General features: G+C 41.6%; 1 protein-coding gene across 5 annotated transcripts in view; it reads left to right on the top strand.

The window, feature by feature from the left end:
* Positions 1 to 17,618, top strand: part of kcnip1b (Kv channel interacting protein 1 b) — a 65,543-nt gene that overhangs the window by 36,447 nt on the left and 11,478 nt on the right. Inside the window, exon 1 of one of the 5 annotated variants that reach the window (XM_036595413.1) lies at positions 2,142 to 2,183. The exons of 3 other annotated variants lie outside the window; for them this stretch is intronic. Coding sequence is in view for 1 of the 2 variants with exons in the window: in XM_036595410.1 (XP_036451303.1) it covers positions 5,665 to 5,722 (58 nt within the window). In the remaining variant the exon portion in view is untranslated. Of the gene's footprint in view, positions 1 to 2,141; positions 2,184 to 5,342; positions 5,723 to 17,618 lie in introns of those variants that run through there. One more of the 5 variants, XM_036595410.1, reaches the window with a different exon arrangement.

Here is a 17,618-nt window from a genome sequence, read left to right as displayed (position 1 = left end):
ATGGCAGGAGAAACCATGAAAGCTTATCCCTGATCTTAGCAGCTTTACAAACAGGGAAAACAAAAGTGGGCCACGAACTGATCCCTGGGGGACATCGAGAGTGAGGATATGAGAAGCTGAGAGAGAACCTTTCCGGGCTAACTGGTGGGACTAACCCTGAAAATGAGAACAAAGAGAGAGCATTGCCGCTAAAGTTTGAATGCATCGTATGTTTCAGAGTGTCAAAGGCAGCCAACAGATCAGGAATAAAAATTGAAATTTATTTAGGAAGTCTCTTTTAACACCACATTTATCGGTCCATCAGCTTGAAAGTTTTTGTAAAGTTTACACCACTGTGAGCTGTACACTCCCAGAAAAAAGGTACTAAACTGTCACTGGGGTCATACCCCTTTCATCACTGGGTGGTACCCTCAAGGATACATCCCAAGTACCTTTAGGAAGGGAACATAGTTGTACCAAATTCTGCTGCAATTATGTTTTTAAAGTTGCATTAACTCCATGTACCCTGTTTTGAATCAAGGCATTTAATTTTATTGAGAGCATTTAAATGCACTTAATAATCCAATAACTGCAGAAAATCAGATTTTGTCAGTAATCTGATCAATGCGTTTACATGCACTTGAGATATCAGATAATGGGAAACTCTGGGTCTACATGAGTCAGACAGTAATCAGATTTCTGCTTTGTAACCAGCCAGTAAACTTACAGAAGAAGACGTGATGTAAGCGTAATGTACAACTCAAACTTCATGCCGCAGCTTTTTTTTTTAAACATCATGTCAGTTTACCCGAAAATATGAACATACATGATCTAGGAGATGAAGAATACGTAAATCATTTTGTCAAGCATGTATTTGGGTTTAGAGTTGCTCCAAAGTGTTCTGTTGCGTCTCTCGCGGCGACGCTGCTTGCTTTCTTACAGTACCGCGGTCTGTTTTCACACATGCTCAGACTGAGAAATTCGAAAGAAATCAGAGTAAGAGTTTCCATGCACTGAGAAATCTGATTACTGAGCTAAAATCCAGCCTCTTTATCAGATTTCTTTCCCTTTCCTTTCCCCTGGGAAAAACGTATTTCAGGTACACAGGTAGACCTTATGCCGACTGTTGTACTTCTGATGGTCTGTTTACATTGTTTGTTTCTTGGTGAACAAAATGTACCTGTACAGTACCTTTATGTCTGACAGTGTAAGAGAATGGAATTGCACATGACAGTTGCAATACTGACTGACAAAGTTGCACATGCAAGGTAAGATATGAAAAGCTCAGTGTCTTAATTTAATCATGCAGTTTTTTTTAGGTTTAAATTGCATGAAGCTTTGTTCTAGAGCAAGTTAGTCAAAGTCAAGTTTGAATCAAATCGCTATTCAGTCAATGTATCACCCATTTCTGCAGTTTACTTTATTAGGAACACCTACCTTCTAATCACTGAACACTTTATGAGGCCCACTTATCTTAGATCTATTATATATTTGTACAACTAGAGCCTGTCAGCCTACTGACAAATGATAAAAGTCTAGAGGACATAATCTGATGGGCTACGCTCTCTCACTGTATACCAGCAAGACAGAGCTACAATGTAGGATTTTTAATACACTTATTACTATCTACAGTACTGTGACTATAATACTGTGTCCTATGGTGATTGACAGGGTTGAGAAGAATCATGGACTGATTCCTTCAAAGTGTCATAAAGTGGACAGTGGCATCTCCCTGCATAGTTTTTAGCTGGTAGGGGGCACTATTGCCCAACTGATTGTGAGGTAAACAAAAGGGAAGTGGGTTTTGTGTTAGAGTTGGCAGTGTAGGATTTCCTGGGGATGTCTTGGCTTGGTTTAAGGGTCAGTTGTGCTGGGTTTGCTAAATGTGAGGCAGGATAGTTACATAACTGCTCATTACCATCTTCACACTCGACAGGCCTGTGATGTATGAGTCTTTATCTTTAATTATTTATGAGGTTATGTAGCCACTGCTTCGAATAGCACCACAGGAACTTCGTGTATGACCCACGTTTTCGTATGTGTCCCACCCTCAGATCCCATTTATTCCTCTCTCTGTATCTCTCTCTCTCTTTCTAATAGGAGAAGTTTGCGCATGAGACCCCAGCGGCCGCACTAATGAGGGTGAATCTGAGTTGAACTAGAGGAGCACACACAATGGGGACATTTTGCCTTTTCTAAAAAAGGTCAAGATATATGCATGCATGCGTGCAGAATACTAACAAAATATGCACGCAACACAGGAACAATTGCATTTTTGGGAGATGTCTTTGCATTGCAGGTTAAGTATTGTAAAGTACTTTCCATGCATGCATTGAAGACACTGCACATGCATATGAATATACATACTAAACCAGGGGTCGGCAACATGCAGCATGCAGCTCTTTTACTGTCCTGTTGTGGCTCCACAGCAGAATTAGATTTGTAGGTAATAATAAAATAATCCTCCTTTACAGTAAAATAAAGCTCTGCTGATCGTTCAACACAGGTTTAAGCCATAAATAGTCTTAAACACTGGAGTTAATGTAGAACTGCTAATTCACGCTTTAACCCTGAAGGCTGGTGCATGGACAGCTGGTCACTAAACAACACAGACAACAATCTGACCTAGGTAGTACCTAACGAAAAGGCAAAGAGAGAGATTTAAGATGAACATTGATAATTTGGAGATGAATCGACATATCCGCGTTTATAATCACTCCAGCTGGTTTCCTGATACGTTTAATCTGCAATGAGAAACTCTTTGTCGTGAAGCTGAAGTCAGCTTCTCATTCGCCAGCTTCTTGTTCGAATTTTCCTGTTCCACCTTAACTGGTGCCTGTGGTGCCAGAATGTAACTGTTGCACCAAAGAGTTTGTCATTGCAGATTAAACAGCGTCGTTAAAAAAATCAAACGTTGAGAGATATTTTACAGGAAACTATTCCACTGCTGTGGAACGGTTTCCTGCCGGAGATGCGAGAAAAGTGGCTAAAGCTTAAAGCAGAGCAAAATAAGGCGTATTTGTTTAGTACATTAGCATGTAGTGAGACGTATTCGTAGCCAAGATGGTAAAATGGACAAGAAATGTTGTGGCTCCCAAGGTGGGTTGATTTTTGTTGAAAGGACAAAATGGCTCTTCTTATCATTTGTGTTGCGACCCCTGCACTAAGCAGAGATCGGTAGTCAAGTCACAACTCTGCTTGAACTCACTCTTAAATGACTCTTGATTCGACTCAAGACACAGACTCGTATTTGCAACCTTTGCATGCAGTTTTGCTAGGATAATGCACAATGCTTACTGCAATTCTATTCTCCTTTAGCTCACAGCAGCTTCAGGTTCAATATGACTTCAGAAAATGAGCCTTTCATTACAGAAGGACATTCATTCTGTTGGCAAGAATGAAAGGCTAAACTCAGTAAATGCTGTATTTAAAGAAAAGAGGAAAAAGCAGCTGCTAGTGAGCAATAAAACTTACTTCGGTGTCAGCAGGCCCTGACCATGTAAGGGGCTAATATAGTACTGTGCAAAAGCCAGAGACCACCATCAATTTTTTTTCTTCCATTCAAAACGACCACGAAGGCTTTAATTACGTAGAAGCTTGATCAACTAAACATACTGTCATTTTTTCATTATTTAGTGTGTCACTCTTTATTTTCTTTTCCATTCTTTTCAGGAGACTTGGTTTCAGTTCCTCAAAGAATCTGCAGACACACCTCCAAAGTTCAGTCTTAGAAGCTGGTTGATCGTTTTCTGAAGTAATCAAACACATTCAGTGGTGTTGAGGTCTGGACTCTGGGGTGGTCAGTCCATCGTTCAGCTTCTTTGTTTGATGTGTCCGTCTCCTTTTCTCAGTGAGGTTCTTCTTGATCAGCTACACATCCTTTCAGACCCACAGCGCTGAGTCGTCTTCTCACAGTGGAAGGATGGACAGAAACACCTGTGGATGTTTTCAGATCTGAAGCAGCTTGATTTTCTCCTCTCTCTCAGAGATGAAAGCTTTAAGTGCTGTTTATCTGATGGGGGCAGTTTTGGGGTCAACCAGGTCTTCCAGGTGGTTGTTAGGAGGCACATTTTCTCTGGAGCTTTTAATCATTTTTTGAGCACTTTTGGAAACTCTTTGTTTTTCATTTATTCTCATTTGCGTTTCTCCTTCTTTAATGGCTGCTTTGACTGTAATTTTAATAAAGTGAAAGGTGGTCCTGACTCCTGTGCAGTACTGTACACTGCTGAGGTGTGTTTTGCAGTGTGCAGCAGTTCAGCAGTAATGTGGTAGTTTGTCCATGTTGGGCTGCCCTGATATACACACAGCATTCAACATGACTCATTCCGAGTGAGAGAGAGAGAGAGAGAGAGAGAGAGAGAGAGAGAGAGAGAGAGAGAGAGAGAGAGAGAGAGAGAGCCAGTGCAGAGGAGCAGCAGGGAAGCAGAGATGAGATGAAAATCTGTGGTGTGTGTCGGAGCGATTCATCCTCACTGCACCGCTTCACTGCTCACTGCTCTGAGACCACCAGCACAGCAACAGTTAGAGAGAGAGAGAGAGAGATACAGTAGAGAGAGAGAGAGAGAGAGATACAGTGAGAAAGAGAGAGAGATGGTGAGAGGGAGAGATAGATAGAGAGAGAGAGAGAGCAAGTGATAGATAGGGTGAGAGAGAGAGAGAGCGAGAGAGATACGTAGAGAGAGAGAGAGAGAGAGAGTGATAGATACGGAGAGAGAAAAAAGAGAGAGAAAGATAGGCAGAGAGAGATTGAGAGAGATAGGGACAGAGAGACAGAAAAAGGGAGTGTGAAAGAGAAGGAACAGAGAGAGAGAGAGGGAAATGGGGAAAGAGAGTGATAGAGAGTGAATGAGAGAGAGAAAGAGAGAGGGGCAGAACGAAGAACAGGGAAAGAGAAAGAGGCAGGGAAAGAGAGGGGTGCAGATAGAGGGCTGGAGATAGGGAGAGAGAGGGGAGAGAGCAAGGGAGAAAAAAAGACAGTGATAGAGAGAGAGAGAGAGAGAGAGAGGGGGGGGCAGGGAAAGAGAGGGGTGCTGAGAGAGGGATGTACACAGAAGATAGAGAGGAAGAGGGAACAAGAAGAAGCCAAGTGGAGAGAATGAGATAAAGGAGAGAGGGCTGTAGAGAGCAAAAGCAGGAGGAGATTAAGAAGAGGAGGTGGGGACTAGAACGAAAGAAATGGGAGAGGGGGAGAGAGATAAAGAGAGAGGGGCATAGAAGGAGAGCAATAAAGAGAAAGATAAACATTGAGGGTGAGGGAGTAAGAGAGAGAAGAAGAAGCAAGATATAGAGATAGCGAGGGGAGGAAAGAAAGAGAAGAGGGGAAGATGAGCAGACGGTAGAGAGAGAAATAAAGATAATGAGGTAAAGGGGGAGAAGGAGTGAGAGATAGAGAGAGAGGAAGAGAGATTTGTGGGAGGAGCGTTTTCATGGGAGGAAACATTTTGCGCTGTTTTCATTCATTCACAACTCACAGCAGAGAGAGAGAGAGGGGGACAAAGAGAGAGAGAGAGACAGAGAAAGAGAGAGGGGGATAAAGAGAGAGAGAGAGGTGAGCTTGTAAACGTGGGAATTACTCAGGGAGAACACAGACAAGACTGATAGAGAGAGATAGAGACACAAAGAGAGAGAGAGTGAGTAAGAGAGGTGGACAGGTACAGTGGACAGTTTGTTGTGGACACTGTCAACATGGGCGCAGTTGTGGGCACCCTGACCATGCAGACCAAACAGAGACAACCATCCAGAGGTACGTCAAGAGGGGTGGTGGGAGTTGAGGGGGGTACATGACTGCATGACACCCACCCACCCACACAGCGAAGCTTAAGTTGGATTCGTAATCACCACCTTCTTGTTTGAATAATTCAAATTTTCCAGTCCACCTTAAATGGTGCAGTACTTAACTGCCATTTAAGGTGGACTGGAAAATTTGAATAAGAAGCCAACTTCAGCACCGTGTAGCAGGATGACAGCTGGACAAAGGAAGCGCTCAGTGAGCTCAGAACAATAGCTGCGTGCAATTTCACGCACAATAGTGATCGCAATTGTGTTGAATGGAATAATAAACCGTGATAGGCTGAATGGTGAAGTTAGGCGCGATGCCGTTTCGATGGTGCAGCTGCTCCATGTCAATTAAGCGATCGTGGAGGGTGTGTTAACCTTAGTGCATGTGTGTGTGTTTTGGTGTGTACGTGAGCTGAAGGTTTAACACTCCGCTCACATATCGTCTCTCTTCCTGTCCACATGCTCTGTGGCACGGTTGTCATGGAGACAGGTTTGTGAGGGCTCTGTGAGGAGGGCTGTGTTAATATGGAGTGATTGAGAGAGCACGCCGACTGATGAAGACCACTGCGACGCTGCTAATCAGAGATTTGGTTACTGATGGAATGCATGGCACTTGAAGCTAATGCAACAGTTAGCATAAGAATTAGGGCTGTCTCCAATCTTTATTAAGGCTGTTCTGAATGGAAATTGCTTCGATGTCTTTAATTAATATAATTGCATTAACTATTTTTTCCCTATAACTCTGTTATCCGATTAATTAGGATATCATTGGCTCTCTGTTGTGACTCTGTGTTGAGCTGCTAGGGAGCAACGAGGACGGAAGCCCCTGTTCTGAAAACAACTGAGAGCTCTTCACAAAGATAGAAAACAGAAAGCACACCTGCAGCTTCAGTGGTGTCTAAAAGTGCCTTGATAAAATTAGCATTCAAACATAATAGAAACAATGTTGACTTGTGTACTCATGCCAAAAACAGGGATGGTGTTAAAGTGGCCACTGAGTGAGGTGTTTCCAGTAAAGTGGCCAGTGAGTGGAAGTACAAGATAGGTGTTTCCAATGAAGTGGCCAATGAGTGGAAGCACAAAGTGACCAGTTTGTGGAAGTACAATGTAGGTGTTTCCAGTAAAGTGGCCAGTCAGTGGAAGTACAGAGTAGGGTGTTTCCAACAAAGTGGCCAGTCAGTGGAAGTACAAAGAAAGTGTTTCTAATAAAGTGGCCAGTGAGTGGAAGTACGAGGTAAGTGTTTCCAGTAAAGTGACCAGTGAGTGAAAGTACAAGGTAGGTGTTCCTAATAAATTGGCCAATCTGTCGAAGTACAAGGTAGGTGTTTCCAAAAAATTGTCCAGTCAGTAAAAGTACAAGGCAGGTGTTTCCAAAAATTTGTCCAGTCAGTAGAAGTTCAAGGTAGGTGTTTCCAATAAATTGGCCAGTGAGTGGAGGTACAAGGCAGTGAGTGGATCATGTCGTTAAATGAGGGACGATGGCAGTGAGCCACTTTAATCTGCAGTAGCAATCAACGATCTGCCAATAACACTGCCTGTCTAACAGCTGCTCATGAATATGTATGATCCTCTGTGAGCATGAACTTCTTCGGTTGTGATCAGAAGCTCCCTGGTGATGTGATGACCTTTACAGGGATAGTTCAGTGACAGATCAAATTCACACATTTTCCACATTTCCCCCCTCACCTCAAATGTAGTCAGCCAATACCTAATGGTGTCTGAAGTTTGCTTGTTTTTAAACTCGAGCTACAAGCCTAACAAGTATTGGAAGTGTGTAGCTACCAAATAGCATCAAACTGCACATCTAAATCATTGCATATGTATCTCAAACCATGTTCAGTGTCTCTAACAGACTTGATTATGTTGTTTCTGACACTTTTTGCACATTGTTATCTATAAACATGGACTAAAGTATGTTGGATTACTATTTCGAGAAAGGAGAAAATTGAATATCCAACTTTAATACGGTAAAAAGGGAAGGAGGGATCTCCAGAAAGATCTCCAGTAATTGACAGACTCGAGTTTTAACAAATGACTGACCGCGACAAATGCAGTTATTTGCAGCAACAGCCAACCATAGGTTGTGCACCAGCAACAGGGTTTTCAAAGCGACTGTTCTGGTTATCTTAGCATCAGAAATGCCTGTTGGCCAATCAACACACACATTTTCTAAGCCGCTTATCCTCCTGGGTTGTGGGGGTGCTGGAGCCTTTTCCAGTGCTCATTGGGCGGAAGGTGGGAAACACCCTGGACAGGGCTGCCAGTCCATCACAGGGCAGACACACAGACATACACATTCACACCTGGGGCAATTTAGCATCTTTGCTTTGCTTGACTGCATGTCTTTGGACTGTGGGAGGAAACCGGAGCACCTGGAGGAAACCCACACAGACACGGGGAGAACATACAAACTCCACACAGAGAGGACCCTGGTTGCCTGGGCCGGGGAATCGAACCCAGGTCCTTTTTGCTGTGAGGTGACAGCGCTACCCACATAAACCAATTCATAAAACTGTAAAAAAAAATACAAGCCATGTAAAATCGCAAAAGTTTAACACCCCAATCGAATAACATGCATCCTTTACAGAGGAAAATTTTAGAGCACAAATTCTATTTATTTCGTTTAACATATTGGGGGAAAAAAAACATAAAATATGAATGACAAATTATGTTTTTTGTCCCAATGTGTTAAATTCAGCAAATAAACAGTAATTGTGCACTAAAATGTGCAGATGTGTGTTCTCTGTAGAGGATGTTTTAACTTATTTTCATAATCAACAAAAGGTAGAATTTACCCGAAAGTAATCAAACGTTTGCATACAACTGTATCTGTCCTTTATTTCTGGCACATCTGCTACAAAACACCTAATCAACAAACTAAATATCATTAAAAATGTGTCTATTCTCTCAAATTCTCTGCTCTACCTCAAATGGTTGGTTTCAGTCTGAAGCCGCTGTGCTTGGAGTGAATTTGTGCTGCTCTGCTGGGATTGCAGTGTTTCTTGCTGAAAAATGAATCTCAGTATGTGGTCACTTATCACAGGTCAGTGGCAGATAATCTATAACAGAAATAACATTGGCCCTAGAGAAACTGTAACTGTATGTCTTGCTAAGAAAAGTTAGGGAGGTTGTGAGCTCTCTCTCTCTCTCTCTCTCTCTCTCTCTCTGTCTCTTCCACTGGTATTAAAACAGTAACACATTAGTTGAACCTCTACACATAATATTGTCATAATCATACTGTAAAATATCATCATCAGCTGTCATGACAGTTGATGTTCAATAATTTAACAATGTCATGTCACCTTTACCATTAACTGTCATAACAGATGATATAATGTTTGTTATGCATGATTGTTCACTCGAGTACATTTAAGTAGCATTTGACATAAGCTGACAAGGCATTTAGACTTTGTCAGAAATCCGTTTAACATGTTTACCTGCACTTGGGCAATCAGATAGTGGGGAAAATCCGGGCTACATGAGTCAGGCAGTAATCAGATTTCTGTACTGAAAAATAATAAACTCACAGGATAAGATGTGATGTAAACGTAATGTGAAACTCATCATCATGCTGTGGCTTTCTTTAAAAAACAATGAGTGCATTTACATGCACTCAATAATCTGATCATGATCAGATTTCTGTAGTTATCTGATTATTCAAATGGTTGTGGAAACAGCACACTCTGATTTCTTAGATCAGGGTAAATCTGATTAAGAAATCTGCTAAAGAGGCTGGATTTTAGCTCAGTAATCAGATTTCTCAGTGCATGTAAACTCTTACTCTGATTTCTTTCAGATTTCGCAGTCTGCGCATGTGCAAAAACAGACAGGGAAATAAGTAAGCAACACTTTTGGATCAACACTGAAACCAAATACATGCTTGATGAAATGAGGGATTTAAATATATTCTTTATTTTCTAGATTATGTATGTTCATATTTTCAGGTAAAGTGACACAATTTTTTTTAAAAGCTGCGGCATGAAGTTTGAGTTTACATCTACGACTCATGTAGACCTGGAGTTTCCCCATTATCTAATTACTCTAGTGCATGTAAACACGTTGGTCAGATCACTGACAAAATCTGATTTTCAGCAGTTATCAGATTTTTAAGTACATGTAAATGTACTCACTGAGTCACTTTAGCAGAACATATAAATGTTGTGGCAGCATCATATAAGAAGATGCAGGAAACATACATAGCATAGCAGCAGGAGAGACCCACTGGCAGTGCTGCCAAAACAGCCGGGAAGCATGGATGAGGGAGAGGGTTCTCCTCCCTGGGGCACTGGAGCAGAGAGAGACTGAGTGCTGCATCTTCCACGCCAGTGTGGCGGGATCTCCTCGCGGCATCACTCCTCACATTCCTGTGCGCAGCAGCAGCGGCACTCCCTTGGCCCATCCTCATCCAGGCTTGGTTATCTCTGCCGTTTCACCACTGGGTTCACTATTCCCCTCCAGGCCACTAGGGGGTCATCCCACTTCTGACACCACTGTGGCGTCAGCATAGAAGGAGAAGATGCAGGAAACATAGCACTTCGAATGAGTGCTCATTTATTTACAGAGCAGCAAGAGAGACCCACTGCCAGTGCTGCCGAAATGGCCGTGAAGCAGGCAGGTCATCAACAGCCACACATTTCTCATACATGTTAGACCCCAACTCCACTAACCAGCCCCACAGCCCAGCCCAGCATATCACAACAAACACTGCAACCCCTATTAAATCCACACAGCAACACCTATTTACATGTTTTTAAGCACCTGTATCACCTAAATCTCTCCAACAGCCTGAATTGTCCTCCTTTATTAGTTCACAAATAAGAGAGCCCGACGACATTGTTGACGACGAGCCTGTCAAGGTGTATTTAGGTTAATATATGAACTTGAAATGTTTACATAGCCTGTCTGCATAATGCATGCTGTGCCAATATAGGCTGAGGAACATTAATGATGATTTGTTTATACAGTAGGTCTGTTCCATGTAAATACAGTTTTCTGAAATTTAACAGTCTTGCAAAACTGTGATGTTTAGCTTACTGTTTTGCCAACTGGCAGCTGCGAAACATACTCAGATTCACACATCTGCATGTTTGCTAATAGTGTTGGGAAGGCTGGTGTTTGCAGTAGTTTGTGAAGCAAGCTTCTTCCTCTCCACGCCTCAGGGGAATCCCTGCTACCATCTTGAAGGTCATTCTGATTCTCAAAGGATAGAGGGATCCTACCGGCTGCTCCTCAACCCCTTGATTTGACTCAGTAGGGATGTATTAGAATTTTGAATAGTTGTAAACATGTAAGAAAAACGATAGTAAATTCTTAATAACGTCATACATTCTCATACTTAAAGCAGTGCTGCTTTAAGTAAGGGAATGTAAAAGAAGTATCCTTACTGAGACAGGAGAAAAAAACATGCTGAAATATGGTGAGTCAACTTGTAAAGCTTGAATTAATCATTTAAAAGTCAGGATTTTCAAAGGTGTCAGATTTTGCAGGTGTTTTTTTTTTTAAACCACAGCATTGATGTCACATGCGCAGGACTCGAAAAGAAGGTCTGGCTCAATGTTTAGTTCTCAAATGCTAAAACTAAGTTATACTAATGAACATTCGATGACAATTAGGGGCGCATCGGTCCTTTTTTTCAGACCAAGTACAAGCTTGAGTGCATATTTTTAGCACTCGCCAACACCAAGTCTGATACCGTACTGAGTAACCAACTTAGAATTAAGTACTTGTTAGTGTAAATGAATTAATGTCAGATTCATGACGTGCTCTGAAAGCGCAGAACTGTTCTCACCTTTGTGCTCTTGAGTGTGGGTAGATTCTGTTCTTACCTAAGAATGAATCCCAAATAAGAAAACAATGGTGAACGTCAGAATGTTCGTGAAAACTGCGTAAGTGGGTTTTAAGAAGAAATTTCTTCTTAAGAATGGTTGGTGAATGAGGCCCACTATACGCAAAATATATGGACTGTTTGGACTGGGTCTGCGTTGTTTATACAGTACACACACACATTTTCTAAGCCGCTTATCCTCCTGGGTCATGGAGGGGTGCTGGAGCCTATCCCAGTAGTCACTGGGCCGAAGGCAGGAAATACTCTGGACAAGTCGCTAGTCTGTTGCAGGGCATTTACACAGTAAATGCTTTTTTATTTAAAAAAATAAGTCCAAATAGATTTTCTATGAGAAGACAACCTGTAGCTGCGACAAGGGCTTAAACTGGGCTGGAACGCACCTTTTTCGTCCGTGTGAGCTGCAATGGTACTGTAAATTGATGGAAATGTAATCGATTGCTGTACAGTCAGCCAAGATTGTTTGCAGTTATTTATTATGTTAATCCAAAGTTATTCCAAAGCACAGGTCATGGGTGAGCAGGCCGGGGTCTACGGGGGTGCAAAAGCATGTTAATATTCATGCTATCTCTGCAATCAGGGTTTATGGCTGAGACTAGCATTGTCAATGGTTAGCATCAGGAGCACTTTCTGGCATATGCAATACAAGTGATTTAAAGTTTAGTTTTGATACCAGCCTTGAGTTTTGAGGTCACTCTCTCACTGAAATAAATAGCTGCCAGGATTTGTCGGACAGTGAAGTCTAGCTAGCGAGTACTGTTATGGATATACAGTGTTAGAATATGCTCTGTCCATCCTATGCCCCTATAGACAGCTCTGTGCTGCTTTAAGTATGAGAACGTTAAAGAAGTAGCCTTACTGAGTCAGGAGAAAAACATGTTAAAGTATGCTGTACCTGCGCTGCTATGCATCAACCTGCAAAGCCTGAATTAATAATTTAGGGCTTTAAAATTAAAAAGTGTCAGATTTTGCTGGAGGTTTTTAAACCACATCATTAACATCACATGCATAGACTCAGTCGGCTCGATGTTTAGGCCTCAAATTCAAAATTAACATTATACTGATGAAGATTTGATGACAGGGATGCATCGATACCATTTTTTGCAGACCAAGTACAAATATGAGATTGCAAACGTCAATTTTACACCTGACGTTGCTGAAGTGCTCTGGGCTGTTTTTAGAATGTACGTTCTTTGAGCCGAGGCTGCTGTTTAAGCTCAGCTCCAAACCAGAGGACTGTGATCTCCCTTCATCTCCTGCTGCGGTCTGCTCCACCAGGCTCCACTCCGGCTAAAATTTTTATCCTGCCTCCCCCCGTCAGCTCCCCCACAAAGCCAGAGGAAAACCAGCCCTCTCCTCCTCACACCTTCTTGCGTTCAGATGGGATTCTCACTCACTTGCTCTCATCTCACTGTGTCTACAATCAGCACTCTTTTTTTCTGGCACCTTCTTCACGTTCTTCACCTTTTCTTCCCCTCCTCCCTTTTTCATTATCTCTGTCTCTCAGTTTCCCCGAAGTGGTAATGAGAGGGAAGGGGATAATTAACTGCTTTAACTTTAGCTAACAGTGTGAGGAGCTCCGGTGTTTGTTTTGTGGGGGTTTTCCACTCCAGGGAGAGATTTTCTGGAAGATTTAGAAACCGAGCCAAGATTGTATGGCAGGAGAAGCGCTAAGATGCGGTTCTTTTGGACCGATGTGAGTTTATGTAGATGTTATTACACTATAAATAAATTGCAAATATAAACATGTGCTTAAAAGCCACCAGTAGGATTACAGCATGGTGTACAATTGACACCGACTACAAGCAGATAGCGGTTATGGCGGCAACAGCAAAAGAGAAGGTAACACTGATGGATGTTATAAAGAGAATATCGAATGTCCAGTGTTCTTGCATTGTAGGCTGACCATTCAGGAATCTTTCCCTGTGTTGCTGTTTTGAAAAAATAAAGGTACTCTCAGACTTACTTTCCATACTTTGCCTCGGGGGAATCACTGCTACCATTTTGAAGGTCATTCTGACTCTCAGAAGGTTTGAGAGATTCTACCAGCAGCTCCTCAAACCTTTGATTTGACTCAGTGGAGGGAGTCTACAATAGGGATGAGTCAGCCATTATGAAAAGTCATAAAAGTATAAAAATCGAATAGTAAATTCTGATATGCTAATTAGCGGGCAGTGCACTGCTGGCATCTTATGTTTTGGTCAGATCTGTCGAAAGGAATTGGCTGGCTGCACAAGACGGCATAGTTTAGCTTCCGCTATAAGCAGTGTGTGGACATCAACATCTGCCGGAGTATCAGCTGGTACTACATGAGATTTTTGCAGGATCTGCCAAAGATGACGAGCAGAGATGAGTATCACATCATCCAGATCCTCATCAGCACAGATTAATGAAGGAAAAATCTTTTCTCATTCAGATGTGCAGTATTTTACCATCCTATATACGTCCATCACTAATGCTGGGTCACTTTTTTGCGCAGTGCCAATGTGCTTTGCAGCATTTCTACAACTTTGTTATCTTGAGATCACAAGATAATTAACTCATTATCTCAAGATAACTTTTGTTATCTTGAGATCACTCGTTATTTCAAGATTACTTTGTTATCTGAAGATACCAATTCATTCATTCTTTCAAGATGACAACTTTGTTATCTTGAGATCACAAAATAATTAACTCATTATCTCAAGATGACAACTTTGTTATCTCGAGATCATAAGATAATTAACTCATCATATCAAGATGATAACTGTTATCTCGAGATCACAAGATAATTAACTTGTCATTTCAAGACAACTTTATCTCAAGATAACAAGATAACTTATTATTTCAAGATAACTTTTTCTTAAGATCACAAGATAATTAACTCATCGTCTTAAGATAACTTATCTCGAGATCACTTGTTATGTCAAGATAACAACTTTGTTATCTCAAGATCCCAAGATAATTAACTCATTATCTCAAGATGACAACTTTGTTGTCTCAAGTTCACAAGAAAATTAACTTGTCATTTCAAGATGACAACTTTGTTATCTCGAGATCACAAAATAATTAACTCAATATTTCAAGACAATAACTTTGTTATCTCAGGATAACTAGATAACTTGTTATTTCAAGATAACAACTTTGATATCTTAAAATAACAAGACAATTAACTCGTTATCTCAAGATAACAACCCAGAAATTTAGAACTACCTCATGGCCTCTCTGGACTTCTGTATCCTTCAGCAAATCATGTTACATATCATCAGCGAAACATATCCAGCGAAAACCATGCATCTCCATTTTTGTCAATTTTCAATTTTCTTTATCATTTTAACATCATTTCATGATGAATGGACCAATAGAAATGCTTGGAGATACTTGTTTTTCTTTGGACAACGTCAATATGCATAATGCAGATGCAAACGCTGGGAGGGAGGAGGAGAAGTCAGTAAGAATTAAAAGCAAACTGGGACAAATCACATAGGTTAACTCCTTAAAATTTCAGGCTTATTACACACTAAGGCCGATTATTCAGTAACTACAGGGACTTTAATGCAAACTGGTTGAGCTATCCTTAGGTTATAGAAGTGTGTAATAAACCTTTGGGCCTGCTGTTGGGCCCAGGGCATTTAACGGGTTAATCTGGCTGGCATGACTCATGAAAATTGTGATTTTTTTTTTGCAATCATCTCGTAATAAGATGTAATAAACTCTGATGAGTGCTTCTATTACATAGTTTGCCACCAAGAAGCCTCAATTTGTGAACTACCCATGTTGCAGTTGGTCTCGCAGTGGGAAGACTCACACACATCGGCGAGATATGACACTTCTAATGAACACAGATCAGTGAGGAACATCAGCCGTACTGATGTGGAACTTAGGCAAACGCCTGCAGTGCCGTTTCTCGTTAGTGACTCATGCGCATGTTTGCCTCCCAGCTGTTTGTGTGATTATTTACTTCGCCCTCCCGTCTGACTGTGTATCTCGTGGGCGGATGAAGTGTTTCCATGGAGACAGAAGCTGAGAACGTCGAGACGTGAACAGGGGGGTTACGAACAAAGGCAAACAGAACGAGAAAGAAACGAAAACAATGTCAAAGAGGAACAGAACGATCTTGGATTGTGGCACCAAGGAAGAGATGAGGCTTAGGAGGATCTGTGTGCTGTGGAGAAAGGGATGGGGAAGCCTCCCCCCACACCGAGCCCTTGATGTTGGAAGCCACTCGTGTGGAATGCTTTAGTGCTCTGCTTTCTTAATCCAGATTATCATAAACCTGACAACTTGAAACGTATTAGCATTAGACATGATTAGCCTGGCTTTCACGCTGCCAACAATCTGCCAAGGATATTAATCTGCAACTTCGGGGGAAGAGCTAGGGTGAAGGACAAGCGCCTCCTTAATATTCCTTCCTTAAACTGACTAAACTCTAAAAATAATTGTGGCAATAAGGGATCTTTGGAGCATTGCCTTGGAACAGGGGTGCACAGCTCCGGTCCTAGAGGGCTGGTGTCCAGCACAGTTTGGTGATTTACCTACTAAGACACACCTGATTGCATTTATCTGTTAACTGGCAGGTTATTCGGTGTGTTTAAGGGGATACCTCCAAACTATGATGCACCAGCACCAGGGTTGTGCACCCCTGCCTTAGGACATCAGATTGTGGTTCCTTCAAGAGCCTTTCAGTAGATGCTTATTTAAAAATGTGCAAGTATGAAGAACCTTTTTAAAGTTTAACAAACCTCTACATAGTGTAAAGGACTATATCAATTAAAGGTTTTCCTTAGACCTAAGAACCCGGCCAAGAACCATTTAGGATACTTTCTTATTAAGAGTGTGCTCATCATCTCTACTAAGGCATTACATTCAGTAGTATTTGAATTGCATCCTTTCTACAAGAGCATTGTCCTCAAGTAGTTTTGTAAAGAAATGTGCGTGCAGCCCCTGAATGAGCATAACTGAGGGGGTCAAATCTCCCTAAAAGAACCACTGAGAGGAACCAAGAATGTAACAGAAAAAGTCCCTAAAAGCAGGAGGAAGAACCACCAAGAGGAACCAAGACTTAAACTGAAAAAAGTACCTAAAAGCAGGAGGAAGAACTACTGAGAGGAACCAGGACTTAAATGGAAAAAGTCCCTAAAAGCAGGATGTAGAACCACTGAGAGGAACCAAGACTTAAACAGAAAAAGTCCTTAAAAGCAGGAGGAAGAACCACTGAGAGGAACCAAGACTTAAACAGAAAAAGTCCTTAAAAGCAGGAGGAAGAACCACTGAGAGGAACCAAGACTTAAACAGAAAAAGTCCTTAAAAGCAGGAGGAAGAACCACTGAGAGGAACCAAGACTTAAACAGAAAAAGTCCTTAAAAGCAGGAGGAAGAACCACTAAGAGGTCCCAAGACTTAAACGGAAAAAGTCTCTAAAAGCAGGAGGAAGAACCACTAAGAGGAACCAAGACAAATGGAAAAAGTCTCTAAAAGCAGGAGGAAGAACCACTAAGAGGAACCAAGACTTAAACGGAAAAAGTCTCTAAAAGCAGGAGGAAGAACCACTAAGAGGAACCAAGACTTAAACGGAAAAAGTCTCTAAAAGCAGGAGGAAGAACCACCAAGAGGAACCAAGACTTAAACAGAAAATGTCCTTAAAAGCAGGAGGAAGAACCACTGAGAGGAACCAAGACTTAAACAGAAAAAGTCCTTAAAAGCAGGAGGAAGAACCACCAAGAGGAACCAAGACTTAAACAGAAAAAGAACCACCCCCCCCTTTAAAACCTGGCCATTTCCAGCCCTGACTCTGACCACAGCTTATGGCAGAATTGTAACTTTAAACTGGAGAGGAAAGTGAGAAAGAAAGAGGGAGAGAACTAAAGATAGTGACTAGTGTTTAACCATCTCTGCACACGTGTCATATTGATTGAAATGTGACTCACTGCTAATCACATGTTGTCTTTGTGCATGATGTCAGTCCAGTCACAGCTGAGCTAAAACAGTGGCCGGTAGGTAGATGTTTAAGGAACAGCCTGCTGATATATGTAATTTAGACA

This window comes from Colossoma macropomum, unplaced genomic scaffold (genome assembly GCF_904425465.1).
Source record: "Colossoma macropomum unplaced genomic scaffold, Colossoma_macropomum, whole genome shotgun sequence".
NCBI lineage: Eukaryota > Metazoa > Chordata > Actinopteri > Characiformes > Serrasalmidae > Colossoma > Colossoma macropomum.
Note: the sequence above shows the minus strand (reverse complement) of the source record. Positions and strands in the feature narration are given on the sequence as shown.